The 25826-nt window shown below is 47.5% G+C and overlaps 1 protein-coding gene across 2 annotated transcripts in view; it reads left to right on the top strand.

The window, feature by feature from the left end:
- Window positions 1–25826, top strand: part of NAV2 (neuron navigator 2) — a 383478-nt gene that overhangs the window by 327238 nt on the left and 30414 nt on the right. Inside the window, exons 18-27 of one of the 2 annotated variants that reach the window (XM_040638895.1) lie at window positions 3–163; window positions 1590–1778; window positions 8044–8096; window positions 12851–12874; window positions 12984–13058; window positions 17516–17599; window positions 18146–18257; window positions 19624–19769; window positions 22165–22173; window positions 22580–22752. In XM_040638895.1, coding sequence (XP_040494829.1) covers window positions 3–163; window positions 1590–1778; window positions 8044–8096; window positions 12851–12874; window positions 12984–13058; window positions 17516–17599; window positions 18146–18257; window positions 19624–19769; window positions 22165–22173; window positions 22580–22752 — 1026 coding nt within the window. The remainder of the gene's footprint in view (window positions 1–2; window positions 164–1589; window positions 1779–8043; window positions 8097–12850; window positions 12875–12983; window positions 13059–17515; window positions 17600–18145; window positions 18258–19623; window positions 19770–22164; window positions 22174–22579; window positions 22753–25826) is intronic. The other variant, XM_040638894.1, reaches the window with a different exon arrangement.

Genomic DNA, 25826 nt, shown 5'->3' on the forward strand with positions numbered 1-25826 from the left:
AGGTATACTCCCACTTCCCAGCTTCGCACCCAAGAAGATGCAAAAGAATGGTTACGGTCCCACTCTGCAGGAGGCCTGCAGGACCCCGCTGCCAATTCCCCGTTTTCCTCTGGTTCCAGTGTAACGTCTCCCTCCGGAACAAGATTCAACTTCTCCCAGCTTGGTGAGTAACCACTGATCATTAGCTGTGGGGATCAGCTCCGTGGGGCTGAGGTTAGTCTTGTATTTTGAAGAAGGTATGTGGTCATCTCCACGCAGTCACATCAGTCTCCCTATTGATCAGCCCTCAGCAATGTAGTTTGATTATAGGCGATTGATGATAGCAAAAGAAAGAAAAGAGAAAAGATTTTGGTACTCTAATCAAGTGATTTATTGATATGGTTGAGTTAGGTAGGGTTCTAGCAAAGAGCAAACCATTCCATTTTTGAAAAGAATGTATTGTTTCTAAGACCTCTGAAGACATAGGTTTATATCTGAAGAAGCGGTAGCATACCCCGTGTTTGGTCCTCTGCTTTGCTCTATTAAGCTGGAAAATAAAGATCAGGTTTTGAGTGAACAAGTATTCTTGGAAATGCCTGCTACTGACATAATGCTTTGACTGGCACAGTGGGGAAAGGAAAAGAATCTGTTAAGACAGTCCCTGCTGACATGTTAATGGATTCTTTTTCAGAGAGACAAACACACCCACACAGACTCATAAACAGGGTAAAAGAGAACAATCCAAAGCTTTATACTTTATATGAAACCGTGTAAAAACCGACTATGGTCCGGTAGCAAGTATTATATACGGTTAGAGAAAGGGAAGATCAGTCCTGGCTAGACTTACCAGGAAGAATGGGAGCTGAGCCCTGAAAGACTGATGGAGGGGGAAAAAAATCTTGCCCGTTCTCGTCTTGCTCTTTAGAAGGGCGGCCTTTTCTGAATATTGCAAATAACAAACACGGCGTCTTTAAGGACAGGTGTGGCTTGTAATCAAGTAAGGCTTAACTTTTCGTTTTTAATGAATTAAGATACTTTGGAAATACTGCATATTACTGAAATGGACAAGGTTTTAATAAAAAAAAAAAGGCTGTTTGGGCCACGGCGGATGTGCCTCTTTGCCCTGAAGCTGTTTAGGCGCCATTACAAGCATGTCCCATTGGAGGCAGCGAGACCTGTGTTCATATTGTTCTTTCCCAGCCGTAACTCTTTGAGGCAAAAGTTTCTTGTCATGCACAAATGCTTCCCATCTGATCAAAAGCCCGGTTGGACTATTTTCGGCTTTGGCTTTAGAGGGAGCTGTTCCAGATGAGCCCAGGGAGTAATTAGCTCATGCCTGGAAGGTGACACTAGCTTGTCGGAACGTGCCAAGTTGGAAAGCTGAGGCCCAGAGCCTTGCTTTGGAAATGACCCACCTTTCCTCCCTTATTTTTAGCTCTCAGTGTATTATTCAAATGCTGATGTGACAATCTTCTAGAAAACAGGCAAGGGAGGGAAGTTGGCAGGGACAGATAATGCCCGATACTAATCAGTCCCCTTGTCGTCCCCATCCAGGATTCGAACAGAGACATGACTTTCCAACCTTTCAATTCCCTTCCTTTTTTTTCCAGCGAGTCCCACCACGGTGACCCAGATGAGCTTGTCCAATCCAACCATGCTGAGGACCCACAGCCTCTCCAATGCCGACGGGCAGTACGACCCGTACACAGATAGCCGATTCCGGAATAGCTCCATGTCCCTGGATGAGAAGAGCCGAACCATGAGCCGCTCGGGCTCCTTCCGGGATGGGTTTGAAGAAGGTAAGCGAGGAGGGTTGCTGTCTCAGGTTATGCAGTGTGGATAATGGCCCTCCGTACCGAGTTCACGACCCGAGAGCCCACCTGTGTTTCCACCTCTCTCACTCACTCTGGGGTTTGGGGCTGCGAACTCTGAATAGCAGGGTCTGGCTCTTCATTCACCTCTTGGGGGGAAGAGGCTGCTGAAGACACATGAGTGAACTTGGAGCTGACCGAGTTCCACTCTAGGCTTCTCCCTCTTGGACCTGGGCCACAGCTTCTTGGCATATGCCTCCATCTTGAGGTTCAGCTTCTGGCTCACCGTCTTGGCAGGCCGAGTTTCTGGAGAGTTACTTCATTTCCCTGTGGTAACGTACCCGTGGAGCTCGGGGGGCCTGTGGGCAGCCAGCCTCTCCACTTCACTCCAGCATTTTCTATTTCTCAGGCACCAGTTTTTTAAGTTTATTCAGTTACACCCTTTTCCTTCAGGTATGCCCTTTTCCTTCTTCGCTCCCTAACTGTGAATGTTTGGGGTTGGATTTTTATGTTTTGTTCATTTTAATCAGAATGTTGGGAGAAAGTAGGTGTGGGCATCATTGCCAGCCATCTTTCTAACTTGGTTCATCTCTCTTTCCCTTTGTTCCTTCGCTCAGGGTGGGAGCTAGGGAGGCAAGCAGTCAAAATGCTGTGGAGGGACAGCCCCACCCCCGAAAAGCTTCCTGAAAATGGGAATGATAGGATGTTGGAGTCAGTACTCATGACTAGTGGTTAAACATATGGAGTAAGACTACCGGGGTTTGAATTCCAGTCCACCTGCTTCTTCCATATATGATCTTGCACAAGTTACTTCACCTCCCTGTGCCTCTGGTTTTTTACTGACAAAATGAGAATGGTAATAGTAACCAGCTCATGGAATTACGAGAATTCAGCGATAGATATACGTGTTCACCTGGTAGTGTCATTACATGTCCTAGCCTGTAGACTCAGCGTTAGCAGTGACATCCTGGCAGCTGGGACTCCCCAGCCAGGGGATGGGGACTCTCAGAGCAGTTGGAGCCCAGGCTACGGCCATAGCTGCAGCTGCGCCTTTTTTGCCAGGGACAGACGAGAATGTGGGCGGGAGTCATGGTTGCTTCCCTCTGCTCCCAGCCCCTGTGAGAGTGGGGAAATAGAACCCCAGCTTCCTCCTGGGAGGAGAGAATGAACTTGCTTTTTTTGTTTGTTTGTCTTGTTTTTAAGATTTTGGTTATTTGAGAGAGAGTGAGGGGGCACGAGCAGGGTGAGGGGCAGAGGAAAAAGCAGGCTTCCTGCTGAATAGAGAGCCCCATGCAGGACTCGATCCTGGGACTCCAGGATCATGACCTGAGCCAAAGGCAGACGCTTAACCAACTAAGCCACCCAGGCACCCCCAAACTTGTCTTGTTTAAGAAATCCCTAAACAAGCTGAGAGGGAAAGAAACACAGAATAAAGGCTTCCACTTTTGCCCAGTGTACTTGCTTATAAAAACTGTAAAGGGTTTAGTTACAGGGCACTTGTGTGCCCCCCCCCCATCCCTCCCCCCCAGTCCATCTTTCTAGCAACGTCCTCCCTTCACCCTGGTTTATGTGTCACTTGTATCCAGTGACATCCAGTGAGCAAGTCTGCAAATCCATATATGGGAACCTGCTGGGACAGAGGATTAAGGGGGGGTGGAGCCGGAGTTACCAGGAGCGTTCTGCTGGATTTAAGAGCTAGAAATGCATGCTATAACCACCCTGGGCAGTCATAGTGGCCAATACATTGACCCAAAGTGAAGGAGTAGGCAGTTGGTCTTGAACTTTTTTCTAGTCCGTGTGCTCGCCAAGCGTGGCCGCAGAGCATTCCCCAGCCCGCCCGGTGACGACTCACACGTGGAGTGCGTCCTGGGCCGTATTCATCTTCTCTGTCGTGTGCGTACCTGAGTGAACCGTGCTCAGGACTGAAGCTTGTCCAAACAAGCACGCTTCGCCTCATAAAGATCCGGGACCATTACAGTATCATCATCACAGAGCTCTTATGTATTCTATCTGGAATCAAGCTGTCAGGCAGCACCACTGTGGAATATCTGGGATGTCAAAGTGACATTGATAAAAGAGGCTTGCCCACAAGCAGTGTCTAGACTTTTGTAAACCCTAATGATTCGTGGTGACGTGGAACTGAAGGGCAGAGGTAGAAATCAAATTTGGGGGGTAGGGGGTAGGAACAGCTGTCAATATACTATGAATACATAGCATTTTCAGGGGGGAAACCTTGCATCAAATTGCTTTTATTCCTTCGAGGGCTAGTACATTGCAAAACCAAAACAGAGCTCGTCCAAGGAGGTGTTTTTAATTCCATTTGGTAAATGCTCCCCCCACCCCCCTGCAACTTTTGAATTTATAAATCCCAGGATTGTAGAAACAGTTGGGGGGGAGATTTTACATCTCATGTTTGGACCAAACAGAACCTCCTTCTAAGGTATATCATAGGCCAGAAAGCAGGATCGAAATTTAAGAGGAATTAGCACAAGTACTTAGGTGAGGTTTTTGTGGGAGTTAATTAGCACTTTCCATTTTGAAGGAAGTGGGAGTCATAAATATGTAGATGAGGTACAGGCATGGCCCAGATGCAACCTTTCAAAGTTATTTCAGGTAAATTAATTTCCATCAGATGCATTATGCAATCTTAAAGTCAACTTTAATAGCTCACATTTAGGGAGAGGCTCGAGGCATTTTGAAAATGGATGTCTTTGCCCAGGGACTATACCAATCATCCCTAATTGCCGGTGCAATCTTGAGCAGTTCCTATGGAATCCATAGGAACAGAGCGACTTATTAATAAATAAATCTTTTTTTGTAACTCACTTGGGTTTCTAGCCCCTGAATTACACTTGTGATTGAAATCCTGGCATGTCTACTGCTAGCAAAGCGACTTGGGGGAAGGCACTTGTCCCTGCTTAGCCTATTTCCTGTTCATTAAAAGGTAGAAAATAATTGGACTTGCTTCAGAGGATTGAAGTGAAGATTAGGTGGGATAAATCCCGGAAAGCATCTAATGCAAAATGACTTCGAAAGAGGTTTATAGTAAGTATTCAATCAATGGTAGCCATTGTTATAATTGTCATGTTTTGTTTTCTCCTTCTCACCAAGGGCCATTACATTCCTGTTTTGTTTATGGCAAAATTGAGCCCAAAGAAGTGCCTCGGGGACTGTGTGCAGCCAGGACCCAGTCCTAAACTCTTGATTTTCAGCCCTCTGTTTTGCTATTCAGTCCTACCGTGATATTTGGCTCTGCCTTGGGCACAGCTGGGCTTTCTTACATGTGTGTTCTCTGTTTTCAGTTCTACTTCCTTTGCGGTTGGTTCAGAGGGTGGTCCATTAGCCATCAGAACTGTGCCTCCTTCTCACTGGTAGGACTTCTGATAGTACCAATCGTGGAGCAAGAACTAGGATACCGTGCCTAGACGCACATTCTCTGCTCCTAACTAGCTGTGTGTGCTTGGCCACATCACTTAGCTTCTCTGGGTGTTCGCTTACTCTTTTGTGTGTTAGTGGTAGAAACTCCTGCCCTGTCTGGGAATATTACCTACCAATTCTCTGGTGATGAGGATCACTTCACCAACAATACTGTAAATGAGAAAGTGCTTTGATTCGTAGGAAGCTGAAGATACACGTGAGATGCCAAGTGTGGCATCAGAGGTATTTGCTTGCTTTGTTGGCTGATGCCCAGTTGTTTTATTCTGTCTAGAGCATGCATGTATAATCACCGAGGTTTGAGGCAGGGGTGAAATCACGATTTTCTCAAACGTGCATTTTTTGCTCATTTAGTCCCAGCTTGTGTCCGTGTAGGTTGGATGAGGGGCTGGGGAAACCATTCTAAAACACACCAAAAGGCAAAAACAAAAACAAAACTCTCAGAAACGCCTGAATCAGATCTCTCAAGGGCAAAACAGTCTCCATACTTTGGGTCAGCAGATCCTGTTCCTGAACGCTGTGTGACCAGAAGCAGACCATTTAACCTCTCTGGATTTCAGATTCCTCAGGTGCAGAGATGGCCTGGACAAGTCCGTGTGGTTCCTCGTAGCTTCAAATTTCAGAGGTACAGGGACAGGGAGTGCTTTCGCTGTTCTGGCTTTGTCTCGTGCGCAATTTGCTGTCCAAGTATCCAAGCCACGTAACCCAGGCTCTGATTTGGTTCGGCTCACTTGGAGCGTGGCCCACTGCAATGGTTCAGGCAAGCCACATTCAGTTTGGATTTGACTCTGGAAATCAAGGAATCTTTCTTTGGACCACAGCCTCGCTATTGCTATTTACCAAGTGAGAGGAGTTAATTACAGAGAAAAATAATTACCTCCACTGAAGCTTGCCAGATGTGCTCATTGCCTGCGGCCCTGGGCCTGCACTGGGATATTGCTGAGGGCAGTGTCTGTAAGTCTGTGCGTATGAGCTGGAGGGATAGAAGAGACAAATTTCCATTTTCTAGCAGCCTAGTTCCACGTGGCAGCCCTGTGCTGGCTGAGCAAGTGGTGTGATGGAAAAGGGTAGCTGAAGGGTGGCTGTATGTTACCCACGTCTCTTCCCCCAGATGGGCTCCAGTATCATCTGCCCCTACTGCCCATGTCACAGGGCTAACGTAACTTATCCCTTTAGAACATTAGGCCACTAAGTTGCAGCGTGAGGGGCGTCTGCTAATGTGTCTACGTATTAACACTGAAAGCCATTATTGGCCATTAACACTATAAACTGATTTCTTATGGGGCCTGGGCCAGAGAAGTCACCGATGGCAGAATGGAGGAAAGGATCTAGAACCCTAACATTGCTAAGGATGGTGGATGTGAGTGGTAGTGTAGCGATGGCCTCAGAAAAGCAGGCACCTTCCAGGAGAGAAGAGGGCCGGACACGCAAGTCAAGAACTGCATGGGTTCAGAGAGGGAGGAAGTGCATCTGGTGCAGGCAGGCAGGGAACCGAGGAGAGGCTCCCTGGAGATGCGTTGTTCGAGCTGATCCCAGGGATTTGGACAGGCAGAAATGAGAAGTATCCGAAACAAAGGGAACTGTACAGGCGGAGACTCTGAGGAGGCCAAGTGCTAGGCAGGGCATGCTCGAGAGAGAAGTGCAGGATTCAGAATGGGATAGAAGCACAGAAAGGAAGAGTAGGAGGTTTATGGGAAGACAGTGTGGAGGCACCTGGGTGGTGGGCTGAGCTGTTGGTCGGATATCTCGTGGGCAGGTAGCTTCTGCCCAGTGCTGATCCAAGTTGAGTTCACTTCTTGGGTGGTAAGTGCAAGCCGTTTAGTGCACGTGGAAAGTTATTCCCAAGCCTCCCACTCTCAGACCACAGGGGATAGCTCGTGTGGGGGTAGAGCCTTCTACTTGTGGTCAGGAAAGCTGTGCCCAATTAAATGTCTCTGATGTCTCCACAGGCATATTTTTGTCTTTCAACAAGTTGTTGAGAGATTACTAAGAAAATGTCATTAAAGAATCTGGTTCCCAGAAAGAGAAGTCAGTTAGACTACTTAGTCCTAGAAAAGACCGTGATTTAAAATTATATAAAAATAATAAAATGTCTCCACTGGCTGGGAGCAGGAAGGGGTGCAAAAAGGGTATGAAGATCGTTCTAAGTCAAAAGAACCAGTCAGAAACAGAAAAGGGGACACTACCTGCTTGTCATTTTGCACACAGGGTTAGAAATCAAAAGAAGAATCTCTATTCCAGTAGATAATGTTTTCCAAACAAGTGTTCTTCTGCATGTTCGTCTGGAATGAGTTGACTGTGGCCAACAGCCAGCCTCCTGTGTTCATAGTCATCAGCTCATCTTTGTGCATACACAAGTGACAGATGCTAGCGGGGTATAAAACATGGATGCAACACTGTCTCAACCCTAAAGGAATACGTTAGAAAAAAAGAAAGGAGTAAAATGTGCTGGGACGGAACAGGTCACAGGTTGCCTGTGGGTGATAGAATTATGAGTCACGTAGGCTGTGGCAGTGAATGTGTTTTCTTAACACTTCTCTGTACTTGAAATTTTTAATTTAGTAATCATGTATTATTTTCATAGGGGAAAAATGTATGTAGAGGTTGTAAGGGAAAAAAGGGATAATGGAAAGGACACTCCTTTAGCAAATTCTTATTTGACTCTGACCTATTGCCAAACCAGGAAAAGTTGGGTCAAGGTGAGATTAAGTTGCCTGGTAGTGTCCCACAATCCCGAGTTTCTCTTCCTGTCTCCCTTTTTGGCTTGACAGTAGCCAGCTGTGCAAGTCACCTTTTTTTTTTTTTTTTTTTTAAATAGTTCACGGATCCTCGCTCTCCTTGGTTTCCAGCACGTCATCAATTTATTCTACAGTGAGTATAAATCAATGCTGTGTGGCTATGACCATGAGAACTGGGGCTCCTTTATCAAGTGTGTCAAGAATAAAATATAAAATACAATTGCTTCTCCTAGAGAAAGTATGTCCATTGTAAGGGGTTCGATTAATTAGGGAACAAGATTTGAAATTCACAAAGAGCTATTGATTATAATGTATCAACCAGTAAATCAGGAACTGACTCCTTCGTTAAAGTGGCATTGTGCTTTGGGTGGTAACTAGTTAGAATGTGTGAGAAGCCTTGGCCACCTGCTGGTAGCCTTAGAAAAGAAAGGCCTTGAACAACTTCTGTCTGCCTCAGTTTATCTGTCAAGTAGAAAGAATAGCAGCCCCTACCTTGTGGAGTTGTAGTGAGGACCAGTGTTAAGAAGATGACATTTCACTACTACTCAGTTCCTTGAGGACAAGGACTTTTTCTGTTTTTTATTCCTAGTGCCTAGAACAAAGCCCAGCACATTATAGATGTTCAAAAAATAAGCTTGAATGAAGTAAGAAAATGCATGTGAAGCCCTGAATACAGTGCGCCCAGCACAGAACACATGTTGGTGTCATCACCGCTGGCTGTCATCAATGAGTGGTCTAAACAACACCACGTGTAATCAGATATGGTTCTGGATTTGTTCAGGGGTGCTTGCCGTTTTTATAGCTATGTGCATAAAAACTTTACTTTGGGAATTCCTATAGGAAAAAAAGTCATTTTATTAATTGAGAAGTAGAGATTCTTTAGCCCTTAATTCCATGGAGGACAGATGTTTTAGTAATTCACTTTTTGGTAATGCCAGGTTCCTGGGCCCTATATACATAGCAGGGCAAACTGTATACGGCCCCTTGGAAGCGAAAGGCCATCCCGGAATCAAGCGAAAGAGACCAGGGCCTGACTGTTCTTTCTTAGGCCTATAGCAAGCAGACAGGCTTCAGTGATTGCTGACATGGTCTGACTTGAAGGGCCTTGACACGATCTCTTCTGCTCCTACCCACCCTGCCCCTCCGTCTCCGGAACACCTCGTCCCTCAGCCAGCCATCTTGTCTGAAATGTCGTCACAGGACCCTCGCTTTTTCATTTTAAAGGCTTTACATATAGTAACCTTAGAGATTATTGAAACCTCTGTCTACTCAGAAAGCATATAGAGATGACCTTCTGTCACCTAGTCCATGCATTCAGTCCTTTCTTCAAGAGAGAAAATCTGCGGCATGGGTGCCAAGATGGTACTTGCAAACCTAGATTCACCCGTTCAGCAGGATTCACTGGCCCTCCGTCTGCGCCAGGCTCTGGGCTAAGGCCCAAGGATGGGATGTAGGTGGAGGGGAGCCTGCTGCTGACGGAGGAAGCCAGAGGCACCCAAGGACACCTAGAGTTGTGGGACTCTGCTGTCACAGCGTTCTGCAGAGCAGCTACGGCAGACATCGCTGTGCCCAGGCCCCTGGTTTTCCCAGTGGAGTTCCCAGAGTTTCCTGTCAACACAGAGAGGACAACTGGAAGAGTGAAACACGGGCTGGCTTGCATAGCAGCCTCAGAGGGAAGAGCCTGAGCTGCTCCCGCTGTGAGAATTCAGATGTAGGAAGCCATCCCCGGCGTGTCCTGGCCACTGCTGTCGTGCCCGCCACTGCAAGGTGGTCAGGTGCCTTTCAGTAGCTCTGCTCTGCTGTTCCTGGTGGGTGGACAGGAAAGTTCAAATTATTTTTCCTGAGTTGATACAAATTCCCACATTACCAAAGACCTAGGAATAGTTTTCAATTCCATGTTTAACTAGATAGCAAGAGACCCAGGGCCTGATCTTTGTTTTTTCTCGCTATGTGACTTTGTACAAATGACCCCATTATTCTGGGTATTTCTCAGTTTTGTCTTTGCTGTCGGGGGCCTGGGGGTGTCAGGGGTGCCCACAACATCTGACATTCACTGAGTCGAAGGTTCTCCTTTACTGTCCTTTACCTGTGCTTTCTCTGAGCAAATAGGTTACTTTTGCAGACTTTTATAAAAAATAGTCTAACATTTGCCTATTTGAATGTTTTCATGCTAGAGTAGTCTGCTGATTCCAAACTGTATCTGACTACACTGCTACCACCCAGCACGAGCGTGGGGTCCCTTATCTATTAGGAGCCACTGGCAATGATAGAATTCTGAAACTCAGCCACCTTTGTAAATGTTCAGGTGAACAAGTTTTTATTTGTTGTCTAAAAAGAGATTGTTGGGGTTTCCTAAGCTGCCACCAACGCAGACCAAAGAGCCTGTTTAATGGCTGAGTGTCCTAAAGGCTTTTATTGGATGATAATAGGGTTTTTTTTTTTCCCTGAAACTCTGTAATTCTTGAATATTCAAGAATGCTCATTCTGGCTAAAAATTGCCTGTAATTTTAATTACAAAGGAAAGAAAAGGCAACATATTGGTAAACAACTGCCATGGAGAAGTCAGAGACAGCACTCGAAGTCGAGAACATCTAAGGGGCCACATCTGGCGTTGGACTGGCGCTCTAGGACAGTAGGGGCAGCAGCTGAGTTCCCAGGGAAACTGCTGAATGGAGGGAGGCTCCCGGCCTCACTAGAGTTCCTAGATGTACAGAGAGCAGCAGCTGGGGGTAAGATACAAAGCACGTGATTTTCCAGGCTGCTGTCGAGAACAGGGGCCCAACCCTGGAGACAGGTGGGCAGAATGACGGATGGTGGCATAAGTATGGGGAAGGAGTGTTAGGCCCCTGGACACAGGTGTTTAGAGGTGGGGCTCATCCTATATGGATGGTTCAGCCCGCTGACAGACCTCCACTAGCCTCCCTAACATTCGACCGCCGTGACGTTCTCACCATTAACTCTCTCCTTTGGGTCAGACTTAGAAGTCAGGGGCCTGATTTCGGGGAGGCCTCCATGAGAATGTAGCTGTAGTGAAAGACTAGGAGAATGTGCTCGTTAAGACCATGGACTCTAGAGCCAGACTACCTTGGGTCCAGTCCCAGCTCTGCCTCTCAGCAGCTGTGACCATGGGCAAATTGTTCCACCTCCCTGTGCCTCAGTTTCCTAATGTACAAAATGTGAGTAGTATTAGTACCTACGCGGGGTTGTTATGAGGATTAAATGAATAATGAATGGAAAGGGCTTAGAACAGTCTCTGGCACTTGGTAAGCATTCCAGTGCCACTTATTACATGAGGTGAGGAGCTTGGCGGTCATGCTCACAGCTGTATCCCGGGTTCTTAACACAGCACCTGACACATAGTAGGAAATCCATGAACGTTTGACGGGTGACGAACACAAAGACGGACAAAGAAGGGTGGATGAATATTCCCAGAGAGGGAAGAGTAAGCTGTGAGGACATCTCCCAGTGTTCTCCTGAAAACGTTTCTTAGATGAGGAGATGGTGTAGCTGTGTGACATTAGGCAGGGTCTGACCTCTCTATGCCTCAGAAGGAATACAAACCTACTCTGTAGGGCTAGTGCAAGGATTAAATGGTTTGGCCCCAGCATTCCTAAAAACCAGTTGCTGTTGTTAGAAGCCAGCCGGAGGGAGGGCCCTCCTGGGCAGCATCAGGAGTCAGGGCAGGGGGCGGGGGAGCAGGGGGCCAAGGGAGATCAGACAGGAACCAGCCCCCACCTGCCGCTGCTGATGGGTGTAGGGTCTGCAGGGTATAATGAATCCTACCGCTCTGCATTCTGAGCTAATTGAGAAGTCGACACCAGAGTCAGATGCTGATTTTTTTAAAATAACAGGTTTATCACTAGTAGCAGTGGATTAGGACACACATCTAGGACCCAAGGACAAAACAGAGTCTTTACTGATTTTCACTTGCCTACCTGGCTCCCAAGTCACTGCCCCACCCCTGGGAAGTGTGAAGGGAGGGGTGGACGGAAGGTGGGAACGCTTCCAACATTGCCCAGAATGTGGGGGTGTCATCTTTTATGGGCCCCTGTGAGAACCCAAAGAGAACAAAAGAAAGGTTCCCCCCGCTGCGGGTTCCCCCTATGGGAGGAAAGGGGTAGCCTTGTAGTCTCTGGCTGGCAGGTAGCTGTGTCACCACAGACACAGGTCCCAGTACGGGAGACTCTCCCAGTAAGAGAGCCCACAGGCTTCACCCTTATCTCCCAGAGTCACAGGTAACTGGGGGCCGGGAGGTGGGGCAGCAGGAAGGTCCTCACAACCGGGGGAGTCAGCAGGCTGGCGGATGGGGGGTCCCCACTTTGGAGGCCTTCCTGCCTTGTTGCTGCTCCTGGGGCAGCGCCTCGGAGAGAAGAGAAGGAGGGATGAACCCGGCGGTTAACCCAGGAGCAGTCCTCCAGCTAGGATCACCACATTCCATGCAGAATGCCCAGCCAAATTAGAAACTCTGATGAACGACCAATAATTCCTTAGTAGAAGGTGTCCCCATTGTGGCATGGGATGTACTTACGCCTGTATTTCTATTTGCTAAATTTGGGCCTCCCAACCCTGGCTCATCCCTTCTCGTCCTGCCTTCTCCTGAACACCTGACCTATCAACTCCACCCGGGAGCAGGAGGGCTCCTCACAGCCAAAATAATTGGAGTGTTGTTCTCATTCTTCCTAATTTCTTGTAATCATATGCTGTTCATATTTGGCCTTTCTCATTGGTCAAATTAAATGAACCAGTTTATCCAGAAAAATACACTTGAAAAGAAATTCATCACCCTTCAGGACTGCTGTAAGCGTCCAGATCTGGTGTCCCCACAGGCTACATTGCCCCATTCTTTGTTCCTCAACTTGTCTAACTTCCCTTATGATTTCCTTACAGCCAGAAGAAAAGTGCCAGTCAGAGGTAAGGAACCGTTTGCTGGTTGGATTTCCTCCTTCACTATTATCCGTTCCTTCGCCCCGCTCAACCTGGGGCTCTTAAAGCAAGTAACTCTGTCCCTCGCCACCTTTAGATTCGCAAACTGCGGCGGGAGCTGGATGCCTCACAGGAAAAGGTTTCAGCTTTGACCACCCAGCTGACCGCAAACGTGAGTACAGATACAGGGTGGTAGCTGTGAGTACAGATATGCGGGGTGGTAGCCATGGGTGGGGGCAGCCCCTGCTCCCTTCTGACCTGCGGTCAAGACCGCCTGCCCCTGAGCACTACAGGAGCAGTACTGTGGGAGGAGTACCGTGGGAGCAGTACCGCGGGAGCAGTACCGCGGGAGGGGCACGGCTTCAGACCGTGAGTGTGAGCGTCCGCTCTGGCTCTCACTGGCTCAGGCTTCGCGCAGCGTCTTTAACCTCTGAGCCTGCATGGGCTCATCTGTGCAATGGTGGGTGGGAAGCCTCAGCTCTCCGGGTTGTCGTTGTCATGGGGTCAGTACTGGAATATGTGAAGGGCTCAGAAATGTTCGTTTCCCTTTTCTCCTCTTTCTGAGACTTTTCATCTTTGGCGGGGGGCGGGGGGGAGGAGAAAGAAATCTAAGGCTCTAAATAAATAGCTGACTGTTCTATAATTATAATATACACAGTTCCGTGTTCAGGAAGCGCTGCCAACCAGCACTGAATTCAACAACTGTTTAAGTGCCAACTATGCCTCGGGCACCGTGGGTTCAACAACAAAGCAAGCACAGCCACTGTCATCTTAGTGTGCTTTCTCTGGTACCGCAGAGAGACAAAACGCTTTTGCTATGACATGATAACTGTTAAGAGAGAGATCAAGGGAGAAGGTTGTGGGAATATGTAAGGAGGAGCACCTAACTCAGTCTCGTGGTGTGTGTGTGGGGGGGGGGGAGTCAGGAAAGGCTTCCTGGAGGAGGTGACATCCGAGCGATGCTGCATAGGGGAGGATGCATGGGAAGGACAGCATTCTAACCAGTATACAAAATGTGCGAAAGCCCAGGGTGAAGATCTTGGTGCATTTACAAACCGTAAGTAGCTCAGTGTATAATTAGAATCTATGGCTTGGATATAGGGAAGAGGCAAGGGTAGAAGGGAGAAGAGAAAGGGGAGGAGAGGCATCAAAGAAAAGCTAGGGGCAGGTCCATCACACACCACGGAGGCTCTCAGCTCTTAGGTAGAGAGTTTGGGCTTCCTACTGAAGTTAGTGGAGCCCTATCAGTGTGTTTTAAGCAGAGCAGTGAGGTGGTTCGGTTTGCTCTTCACGAAGCTTCCTGACCGTGGTGTGGTTATAAGATTAGGGGTCCGGTCAGAGTAGCGGCAGAGACTTCTGGTCTGCAAAGTAGCCCCGCTGCAGAGCTGTGAGCTGGTGAGGGCTGACATTCAGAGGGCAGAGTCTGAGGTTTTTGGAAGGTGCGAAGATGCCCGTGAGGCAAGACATCCTGCCCGGAGCGCACAGCCCAGTCTGAGACCACAAACACCCGCGTGTGAGCCTGTCCGAAAGCAGCCTGCACGGCCCCATAATATGCCATTAAAATGAAAAGCAACTTCAAAAGGGTTGTCTTCCCTGGACCAGGAAGCCGAGTCAATACTCGCATGAGTCATTTACCAGCGGTTTTACCCAGGTCGTTCCTGGCTGAAGCCTGAGTCAACGGAAGGAAACCATTTCTCTTTCAAGTCTGCATATGAAGTGCCTCGTGCAGTACTTGACCTTAATTACAAGCTCAGTAACTTGTAACTTCTCTCACTGTTGTTCATTCTCCTGAGTTCTCTCACATTTCTGGGAGTCTTTGAATTTTTTCTCACGCTCCCTTATCAGGCCACTGTGTGTTTCATTATCCTTCTTTAGTCTCTCTGCTTCTTCCACCACCAGTAACGCTATCGAAAGAACATCAGAAAGTGATGTGAGATCTGAATTTTGAAGCTTAGATCTTACTTTAAAAAAAAAAAAAAATCCCCAGAGGTATTCTTCTATGAATAGTCTTCATCTGGGTACCGTTCGAATCAAGACCAACCCCAGACCCAATGAGCCAATCTGGATATAATCCAAGTGTGAGGTTTGACAGCAACCGTCATCCCCTGGTTAAGAATTACAGCTGTCCATTGGTGTCCCTGACTACTCAACAAACAGTCATTAGTTTACTAATCAAAGATCTTAGGTTCATTCCTCCAGTGACCTCGTGCTGCCCAAAGGACCTTACATTGGGCCATTTGGAGCCCTACCCTCTGTTCCAGAAGAGTCAGAGTGAGATCTCTTACATTATTATTATTCCAAAAGTATGTTTTGCTCCGCACCAAAGCCACTGAATCCAGTATTGTTTGAAAGTAAATATTTAGTCTTACCACACACCACCGGCCGCACTAACATGTTTTATTGTCTGCCATCTTTCTCACAGGCCAAGCTGTGTTTGTTTTTCTAGGACAAACTACTCAAAGCCACCTTCTCTGGTGTTTTTATACCATTCATGTTTGTTTTCCTGGGAATGTGAGAATGGCACTTGGTAAGAAGTCTGCTGTGTGGCTCTGAACCAGGCTGCAAACAGCCTCTCAGCCCGTGTTTTCACAGTTGCTCATGACCCAAAGTCAGTCCTTTCTCTCGACAGCAGAATGCAAACCTCTGGTTCTTCAGAACAAATATGGCTTCTTCCGTCTGCAAAAACACTTTCTCAATAGCAGTCTTCTTGGGGTCAGGTTGTTCTTTTTAAGCGAATAGAAAGTATGAGTGCCCATAAATAGAATCCTGGGTGGCAATCAAAGAATTGAAATAAATGGAAATTCGGTCATTTAAATTTGACCTTGGCGTTCCTTTGAAATGCAAGGTCAGCAGTAATTCTTTTCAACATCCTTGCCCTGGCCCTGTTTCCTTCATCCACAATGTAAACTGTCTTGAATTGATTGGCTTTGGTTCTGCCATATTCTCCCGGGCAAACTAAACTAAAACATATCTCTTGATTGCAAAATGCAACAGCATTTTCTCGATTTTTAATAGGGAGAGAGCATGCAATCAGAAAGAAACTGGGCAGTCCTCTTAACGTTTTGATTACAAGAGGTCCTGCTCCCTGCTAACTCCTACAGCTGTTGGCAAAAAGAGCCAGCAGTCTATGCTAGAAATGTCTTATCCTCAACTGGTGCAGTTTGATGAAGTCTAGTGACAGAGGCCTCTGACTTACTTCTCCAGTCTCTCCAACTGTCCGCTGACCCTCCTCACGACCCAGGACAATGTCCCACCTGTCCCCTGGTTGTTCCCTCACTGATTCTTCACTGAGTACATCAGTCCTCTTTTCCTCTAGAATGTTACGTACCACGTGATCAGTCTCACTTCTCCCTCCTCCCGGGACTCACATTTCCTCTGCTGGCACTTCTCTTTCTCCTTCATCTGCCCACTCCTCTCCTAGAACCCTTTCTTGATCTCTCCCCCCCCCCCCGTGTTCTCATCCTATCTTTTGTCACTTTCTCAATCCCAAACCTCTTCCTTTCCTTTCCCCACAGTGTCCGTTCATTTCTAGGTTTATAGACCTATATTCACCTGTATAGTTTCACTTAATGCTCACAATAACCCTGGAGGAAAATAGATATTGCACCCATTCTATAGATGGAGAAACTGCAGTCAATAGGATTAGCTCTCTTGTCCATTCTTTATTCTTGGTTTTAACTGTATTATCAGGACCCTCAGTCAACCAACCAATGGAGGAAGGTTGAGGCTTCGTGTTAGGACACAAGGTTGCATCTTGTCCTTGAGAGGGTTGCAGAGAAAGGGACAGACAGAAAAGCTTCCCATTTCTCAATTCTAAGATACATTTTTTTCCCCTACATTTTAACATCTCTGAAAGTGGGATGCACATTTTAATTATAATTGGCAGCATTTTTCAAGATATCTTATAGTACTATATGAAAGAGTGGTGTGTCTGATGTTGTGTTCTAACAGAGGTGTATAAAAGTACAGAGGGGCCTTGGGGGAAAGTCATACCTCCCTGGAGGAACAGGGGAAGGTTTCTCCAAGGAGGTAGCAGATGGGCCTTTCAGTGGCTTTTTATTAAGCAGGATTATAACAAGCAAAATATGCCAACCACTTTGTTCATCCATTCTACAAACATGCTCGACATGAGCCTCTCCTGTGAGCTTGGCACTTGGTGAGCAAAGCGCAGGGGAGCAGAGGAGACAGACATGCAGCAGCAGTTGCAAGAGTACATGTGTCTCTAACTGTGACACCGAAATGCACATAGACCAGCAGTCCACATGCTTTTGAGAGTGAACATGGGGGAACCAGCCCATCTGGGGGTGTCATGAAGTCATGAACTGAGATCTCTTGAGAAGGATGTATAAAAATCAGACAGGAAGGCAGTGAGGAAAGAGCATTGCAGGCAGAAGGGAAAGCAGGTATAAAAGACCTGCGGTGGAAAGCAGCTCAGGATTTTTAAGGATTCGATAAGCTGGAGTGACTCCATCTCAGAGAGAGGTGGGAGTGGGGCTCCAGGGGCTGAAGCATTAGATGGGAGCTAACTCAGTGGCCCCAATGAGGATTTTAGCCTTTAAGACCCAGCACCCATTAGGCCCTCTTGCCTTGCAAGGTAATCTAACCAAGGCTGTGTCTTTCCTCCTCCAGGCTCACCTGGTGGCAGCCTTTGAACAGAGTCTTGGAAACATGACAATCAGGCTCCAGAGTTTGACCATGACAGCTGAGCAAAAGGTAAAGCACTCTTCCCTGCTTAGAATCAACAGCAATCCTCAAAATCAGACTCTCTTTTGTTCCAGAGAATGGTATAGATTTTTGTGTATCTGAACTCTTGGAATCAAATCATAAAGAATTGCATTCTGTTGGGTGCAAATATGACCCAGATGGGGGCTGGTGGAGTGACAGCAGCATCAGGGACACATCTCACAGTCCTATTTCTGCTGCTTTTTTTTTTTTTTTTAAGATTTTATTTATTTGAGAGAGAGAGAAGCAGGCTCCCCACTGAGCAGGGTGCCCAACGTGGGGCTCAATCCCAGGACCCTGGGATCATGACCTGAGCTGAAGGCAGACTCCTAACCGACTGAGCCACCCAGGCGCCCCTATTTCTGCCGCTTTTGTGTGCTTCTATGCCCGTTGAAAATTGACCGACCTAACGCACGGGACAGAAGTTTTGTGGAACTCCTTTGTTTCCTATGCTCCTGTGCTAAAACCGAGTTGCAATTCCTTTGAACTCTGTCCAGGATGATTGTAGGATGACCAGTATTTCTTGCTGTTCCTCAGGATTCAGAACTGAATGAGTTAAGGAAAACCATCGAGCTGCTGAAGAAACAGAACGCAGCTGCCCAGGCTGCCATTAATGGGGTCATTAACACACCGGAGCTCAACTGCAAAGGTAAAGAAAGGATGAGCAGCCTTAGGAACCCTCCCCTGACAACATGGGACACAGCCTCCCTGCCCTGGGGTGTGTGTCCATGTCAGTCAGATGGGTTGTGGGAGGCAGACACTTTCAGTCCGTAACTCCAGACCTCTTCCAGCTCAGCCTCTTCCCTGATGTATCTCAAAAATGGAAGAAAATCTCTTTCTATTGGCAAGCTATCAAAAGTGTTTCACTTAATTGCACCTGTGTCCTTACCATGCTCTGATATTTACCTGTGGACACGGGCCAGCCTGAAATGAGCGTCCTGTGTTCGTCCAGGGAAGTGCTTCTGAGTAGATTGCTTTATGCTTGTGTGTCTTACCTGGGGGAGAATGGGGCTGTGAGGGTGAGTTCCCTCCTGCCGCAGTGATATTAATGGTGATGGTAGAAGTCACAGGGACAGCATGGGACACTCACTGTGTTCTACGCACTCAGCTGGTGTTATAAATGATTCATTATCTCATTTTCCTTCCATGACAACCTTATGAGTGTGATGCTGGTCCTCTCCACTCTGGGCTGATACGACCACTGAGTTGCAGGGGCGAGAGTCCCGTCCAGAGGTCACAGGGTAGTAAGATACAGAAGTGGGACTAGAACCCAGGTCTCTGACTCTGCAACCAGTGTTCTTAAAGAGTAGGCTGCGGGTTTAGTTCTATGCTTGTGCGGAAAACTGGCCGCAACTTTTATTTGGCGTCACCGTTATTTCAGATATCAGGTCTCCTGAATCGCGATGATGGAGTTGAAATGGGAGGGATTAATTAGCAAGAGCTGGCCCGCCCGAGGCGCATTCCAGGAAGAGGGACTCACACACATTAAGACCCTGAGATGCGATGGGGTCGGCATTCCCAGGGGCCCAAGAGAAGGCTAGTGAGGCAGGAGCGTACAGTGCAGAGTGGGGTGGGGGGTGCTCTGACAACACAGGTGACTGTACCACGGTTCAAAAACAAAATCAGGGGCTTGTCTCAACAACCTGCCTGCCCTTAGGAACCTCCCCTGACAACATGGGACGCAGCCTCCCTGCCCCGGGGTGCGTGTCCGTGTCAGTCAGACGGATCCTGGGAGGCAAGCTTAAGAGATCTGGGGGGGAGGGTTCTCTCTCGAAGCCTCCCCTTACTTCTTTGTGATGGAGTGGCTAGAACGGGTCCTCATGTCATTGACTAAAGAGGGCATAGTATATACCTGCTCAAGGATCTTAAAACCAGCAGCTGAGAGCAGAAGATAATGTCTACTGGGAAATACCTCACGGTCCTCGGGTGTGTGGACTTAGGGGTAAGAGTCATTCCCTGGGACAGAGGAATGGGCTCAAGGCAGCAGCTGCTGATCTCCTGCCTTGGGTCCCCAGGAAACGGTACCTCGCAGTCCGCAGACCTCCGTATCCGCAGACAGCACTCCTCTGACAGTGTCTCCAGCATCAACAGTGCCACCAGCCACTCCAGTGTGGGCAGCAACATAGAGAGTGATTCCAAGAAAAAGAAGAGGAAGAATTGGGTGAGTGTGCATCCAAAGACCTTCATGGGTACTAACAAACCAGTGTCCGGCCCGTCCCCCTGCCCATCCCCGGGCCAGCTCTTAACTCCAGAGCATAGACCTTTGGGAGTAGATCCAAAGAAGCCTGTGGGTATGTTTTTACCAAATTCAGTGTTGTGCTCAGCCAAGCACCAGGACTTACGAAAGTACCACCACCTTGTAGTTTTTCTGTTTCATGAGACTTTATGTGACATACTCATCTTTCATGTCATATACGTGTCATTTCATCCTCCTCATAATGTTAGCCACAAAGTTCCAGGTGCGAGGGCAAAGTTACTCTTCAGGGTTTCTTCTTAATTTTTTTTTTTTTTTGGAGCGTGTATTACTAGTTATCCCATCATTATTCATAATCCTTATCTGTGTCTTTACACAATTACCTATGATAGCATGAAACCAATTTTCTTTGAACAATTTTTGACCATGTCCTGTAAGTAAAAGTTTCATAATGTAGATAGGAGGAGTTAGTGAAAGGTTTTAAACTGGTGAGTTGTACTTTAAAGTGGCAAGTTTAATAGACCCGGTCTCCAATGCGTTGTTTCTCCATGTTTCCATAATCCCCGTGAGCCACTGGAATTTCTGTACAGTGGTGTCTTGAGCAGTTTTTTCCCATTCTCCTGGAAATATTATACCCACCCAATTTTTTTTAAGTAGGTTTTAAGGAGGCCCAGTGGGGGACTCGAACTCATGACCCCGAAATCAGGAGTCACATGCTGCCCTGACTGAGCCAGCCAGGCACACCCATGCTCACCCATTTTTAGTTGTGTCGAGGCTGTGGAGCTCTGACTGACATGTGCTGCTCCCTGTCTTCAGTGCTGGGATATCCCAGGGTGATCTGAAGTGGGTTAGTGCGCACAGGCCCCGCCCATCAGTGCTGACAGCATCGCGTTTCCATAGTAGCTTCACTGTCCTCATTCATTCCATACACTTCTCCCTCATTCTGTGTTATCTTGGATGGGTGGCGAGGTCTAGCAGTAGGAGCAGTTGAGGTTGGAGTAATTTTGGTTACTGATAACTTGCACTGAAGGACTATACGTCCAGTTCAGCGTGACCCTCTCATCATTCTGATGAAGTTTTTTCTTTGTTACTAATGGCTTTTAGTCAACTCATTTGCTGTGCCTTAAATAGGATTAACATGTTGCTGTTTCTAATATACTCTTGGTAAAATATGGTCTGACTTAATTATCAAAGTGATGAGAGAGAATTATTTTCTATGAAGAACAGTGTTTATCCATTTTCTCCAATTCAAGAAATAAAACTTATTTACTTGCATTAAGACAGTTCTTGGTTATCGGTACCATTGGGGAAGTTGGATAATTGGCATTCTCAGATGATCTCAAAACTTGATTCTGTCTGATCTTTGTAATCTCCTCTTCCATCTGGCCCTTTACCAGAGGTAGGGGCAAGGCTTTAGGTTGATGGTTTGTGTGCTGGATTTTTTTGTTTCTGCAACTGGAAATTTGATGAAAAGTAGGAAGTGGGATCTCAACCAGCCACACTGGGGCATGCCATTCCTTATGGATGTAATACTGATGGGTAAAAAAATCCCATTCATTATTTCGGAATAGCCTATTTCAGAATTTCTTAATGGCTAACAAAACCTCTAGGATGTTTTCAGAAGAAAAGAAAGATTTTAGAAAAATGGAAATTACATTTTAAAAGACCTTTTTTTCAAGTCAAAACTTAATCTTTTGGGTCTAGAAAAATACATGCTTATCATGGCTTTCAGAGAAGACCCTGCACTTTAATTGTTTATGTTCTCATTAGAGTTTTCAGATCCATCTCATGATCTGGGGGATTTGTGATATGCCAGTGCCTTTCTCCCAATATAGTTAATAAATTTTTTACCTACTTTTTGAGTAACAAGTAAGATGGCTAATTCCCTGCTTATTCTATCATCTTAAGTATATGCAAGGACAGCAGGAACTCCTAAGTAGATCTCTCTGAAGGCTGTATAGCCATGTTGGGACTAGTGCATCAGTAAAGCTATTCTTGCTGAGAAAAGAAGACATGGACACGCCCCTCCACCAAAAAAAAAAAAAAAAAAAATTAAGGCCTTAAGAGACAAAAGGGTGAGAAGCACAGGAAGGTCGGGGGCAGTCATTTCTGCCAAAGAAGCTGGAGGAACTTGGAATGTAGGGACTTCCAGAAGTGCTGTTCCTTTTCTTTCATAATAAAGGAAGATGCCTCTCGTGCTCTGGAAGATTCGTGTTCCTATCGGAAACCTCTGTGTGTGGTGTTTACTATTGGCCATGTTGTGTCTGAAAAGTCCGAGGCTTTCCCTGTCACTGGCTTTCTCTGTTAAAAATTGTCTTTTTTCCTTCCCCTTCCCCATTTTTGCTTGCGTTTCCCCTGGCAGGTCAATGAGGTAAGCAAGACCAACGTTAATATCAGATACCAAGCTAACCCATCCATTGATATGACTAATCTCCTCTGCATCCGTCACCATGTCCGAGCATCCCGCTTTGTTGCTGTGTAACCCCATCCTGCCGCCATCCGTCTGCTGAGTCAGGCTCTGTCTTGCTGTTGGCATCTAGCCTCAAAGCAGGAGTAGGCATGGATTGTCACCCACGGGTCCAGTCCTCTGAGCTGTCAGCACCAGATAACTCTTCTTCCCTTACTGCACTGATTCGAGAGAGCTGCTGGGAACCTTTGTCATTGGTGGGGGGGAAACGTGGGAGAATTAATTGCTCTTTTGTCTGCATGTCTCTGTGTTACCAAGGCCTGAGTGTTGGTTGCAGCCCCTGGCCTGGCTGACAGTCTCGTATGTTCAGTTACGCAGCTCCTTCAAGCAAGCCTTCGGGAAGAAGAAGTCCCCCAAGTCTGCGTCCTCTCACTCAGACATCGAGGAGATGACAGATTCTTCCTTGCCTTCCTCACCAAAGTTACCACACAACGGTTCCACGGGTTCCACGCCGCTGCTGAGGGGCTCTCACTCCAACTCCCTGTGAGTCTGTCTGTTGGGGACGCACGTGGGTCAGATGATGCCTTTGGCCCCTAGGAACTCGCCCGAATAGGAATGGCTAGGTGTCCTGTTAGCATTAGTCTGCTCCTTGGAGTTTTGTACGTCATGCTTTCATAGGACTGCACATGTTCTCCCAGGGGTTTAGGACTGGAGAGGTTGAAAGAGAAAGGGCCCTTCCATCGTTGTTGTGATGGCGTCACTGTGGGTGGCCAGGGGCAAGGCTTAACCTCTCTGGTTCCATTTTCTTATTTGTCAAAGTGGGATAATGGTCGTTGGCTACTTAGCCTATCCTAAGGATCAGACAAGATAAATAGATGTGAAAGAGCGACAACCGTCTTGCTGGCGGGGGGGGGGGAGACTGTGTTACAAATGTTAAGAGGTTTTGCTGAAATTCTAGTTCATTTTTGTGATAAGACTTAAAGAGATTACGCCGTTCTTCTCTGATCAAAATTTGGTGTGACTCTTTCTCTAAGGTCAGCACTCAGCAATTGGAAGTTTAAAAAATGGAGAAGACTCAGTGATTATTCTCTTTACTGAAGTTTTCTATATTTGGTAAAAATGAGTCGTCCCCAGGGACTCCCCTAGTAAATTTTAAATGAGTCAATTTGTAAAGACCTCTTCGGGAACACAGCTGCTTCTATTAAGTGAGACAGGTGTTTGCTCACGTGACATTGACTTAGGTGCTATTCCCCTTAGTAACTGGGTATGTAGATGGAAAGAGTCCTCTTCGCTTGCCCAGCCAACCTCCCATGATTTCCACTGAGCACCCGCTGATCATTGCTCCATTGGGGCTGTAGGGAGACAGTCCTGTGCCCCATCTAAAAATAGAAAGCCCAGACTCTAGAGGCAGGAAGCATCTGGAATGGCTTGAGATGGACAGGTAGGACCCAGGTGTCAGCTCAGAGGGTGGCACAGCCAGCTCCCTGCGGCGGTGAGAAAGATTGCCCCTGCCCCACAGGACTAAAGTCCTTCAGAGGCCATGGTATACCAGGCCAAGAGTGAAAGAAGAACTGTAGCTCAAATGGTTTGCAGGGACAGTTAGTAAGATGAGACAGTGCCCAGAAGAGAGCCACTATGGCTGGGCTTGGACAAGGAAGTGGGTGGTTGTAGACGTCTCAGTTTCGTCGCTGGTGAAAATGAGATTAATGACATCTACTTCCCTGGGTCCTTGTGAAGGCCCAGTCAGATACTATCCATGAAGGACCTCCTTCCTCTTCTCCTTCAGTCTCAGGAGGCCAGGTGTAGGGAGCTGTCCCTAAGTCCACTTAGCCAGCAGGCCACCCTGCTGAAGATAGCAGTCGCACACATGTCCCAAGACCAGCTTACCGGAGGGGTGCGGGCAGTGTGGACGAGGGGCTCGGCTGGGTCTTTGCAGCACACCGGCTGCCTGGACACCACAGAACACAGGAAGTGGGAGACAGGAAACAGCAGAGAGCCTCGACTTCTCAGCAACCCCACCTACCCCATGAAGCACAGCTCTGTTGGGCGTCTCCATTTTACTTAATTAGATTAGCAGCTCCTCTCCTCTCGAGGAGCACCCTGGTAAGAGGGGGGCCACGTGTACTTCATTATGGGTGAGGTGCAAACTGGGGTGGGGTGCACCGCAGTACACCCCTGCAATGCCCACCCTGGGTCTGTGTTCCTGTGTAAAGAATTACGTAAATGCCCGAGAGTGTGAGTCCTGTTTGACCTGCAGGCTGCCTAAGAGGTAAATAAGGGATAGGTTGCCTGTAACTTATGCATGCCATCATCCCAGAACATCTCAATTTCTCTGACCCCATATAGCACAAGGAGCCTATGGCGGAGACAGGCTAAGTGTGTCTGGGAAGGAGGCCAGTGTGTGGCGAGTGTGGCTGCCGCATGACGGGAAGTAGGAAAGTGGCAGGAAAGGGGGCCATGGAGGCAGGCAGGGCCAGAACTTGGGAGGCTTTGAAGTAAAAATACATTTGCATCTGCTTCTATGTAGGATGAGTTATTAGCCATTGGAGAGGGTTGTTTGTTTGTTTTAAGATTTTATTTATTTATTTGAGAGAGGCAGAGACAGAGCATGAGAAGGGGGGAGGAGTCAGAAGGAGGAAGAGAAGCAGACTCCCCACTGAGCAGGGAGCCCAATGCAGGGCTTGATCCGAGGAACCTGAGATTTTTTTTTTTTTTTTTTTGAAGATTTTATTTATTTATTTGACAGAGATAGAGACAGCCAGCGAGAGAGGGAACACAAGCAGGGGGAGCGGGAGAGGGAGAAGCAGGCTCATAGCAGAGGAGCCTGATGTGGGGCTCGATCCCATAACGCCAGGATCACGCCCTGAGCCGAAGGCAGACGCTTAACCGCTGTGCCACCCAGATGCCCCCCAGGAACCTGAGATTATGACCTGAGCTGAAGGCAGACGCTTAACTGACTGAGCCACTCAGGAGCCCCGGGTTTGTGCGTGTGTGTGTATGTGTGTGTGTGTTTAAGATTTATTTGTTTTAGAGAGAGACAGCAAGGGGTGGGGGTGGAGGGGGAGAGGGAGAGAGAATCTCAAGCAGATTCCCCGCTGATCACGGAGCCTGACGCGGAGCTTGATCTCACGACCCTGAGAGATCATGACCTGAGCTGACATCAAGAGTTGGACGCTTAACTGACTGAACCACTCAGGCACCCTATGGAGAGGTTTTGTTGGTTTTTTTTCAAAGTTTATTTAAGTAATCTTTGCACCCAGTGTGGGGCTCAAACTCATGACTCCCCAGGATCAAGAGCCACGTGCTCTGCTGCCTGGCCAGCCAGGTGCTCCGTGCATTGGAGAGTTTGAAGCAGGAATGTAGGATCATCTGAATTCATGTTTCACAAAGATCAGTCTCCTTTCTGCAGATAAGGAATTCGGGGGAGCGAGAGTGGAAGTAAGGCCACCACAGAAAAGGCTAATAGCGCTCTCCCCCTCGTCCACCCCCTCTGGCCTGCTTCCTGCCCTTTGAACACTCCAATCCCACACCCCCAGGCCTTTGCCCTTTCTGTGTCCTCTGCCTGATACAGTCTTCTCCTAGATATCCTCTTTCTCCGGGTCCCTGCTCAATGTCTC

This window comes from Ursus maritimus, unplaced genomic scaffold (assembly GCF_017311325.1).
Source record: "Ursus maritimus isolate PB19 unplaced genomic scaffold, ASM1731132v1 scaffold_23, whole genome shotgun sequence".
NCBI classification, from domain to species: Eukaryota; Metazoa; Chordata; class Mammalia; order Carnivora; family Ursidae; genus Ursus; species Ursus maritimus.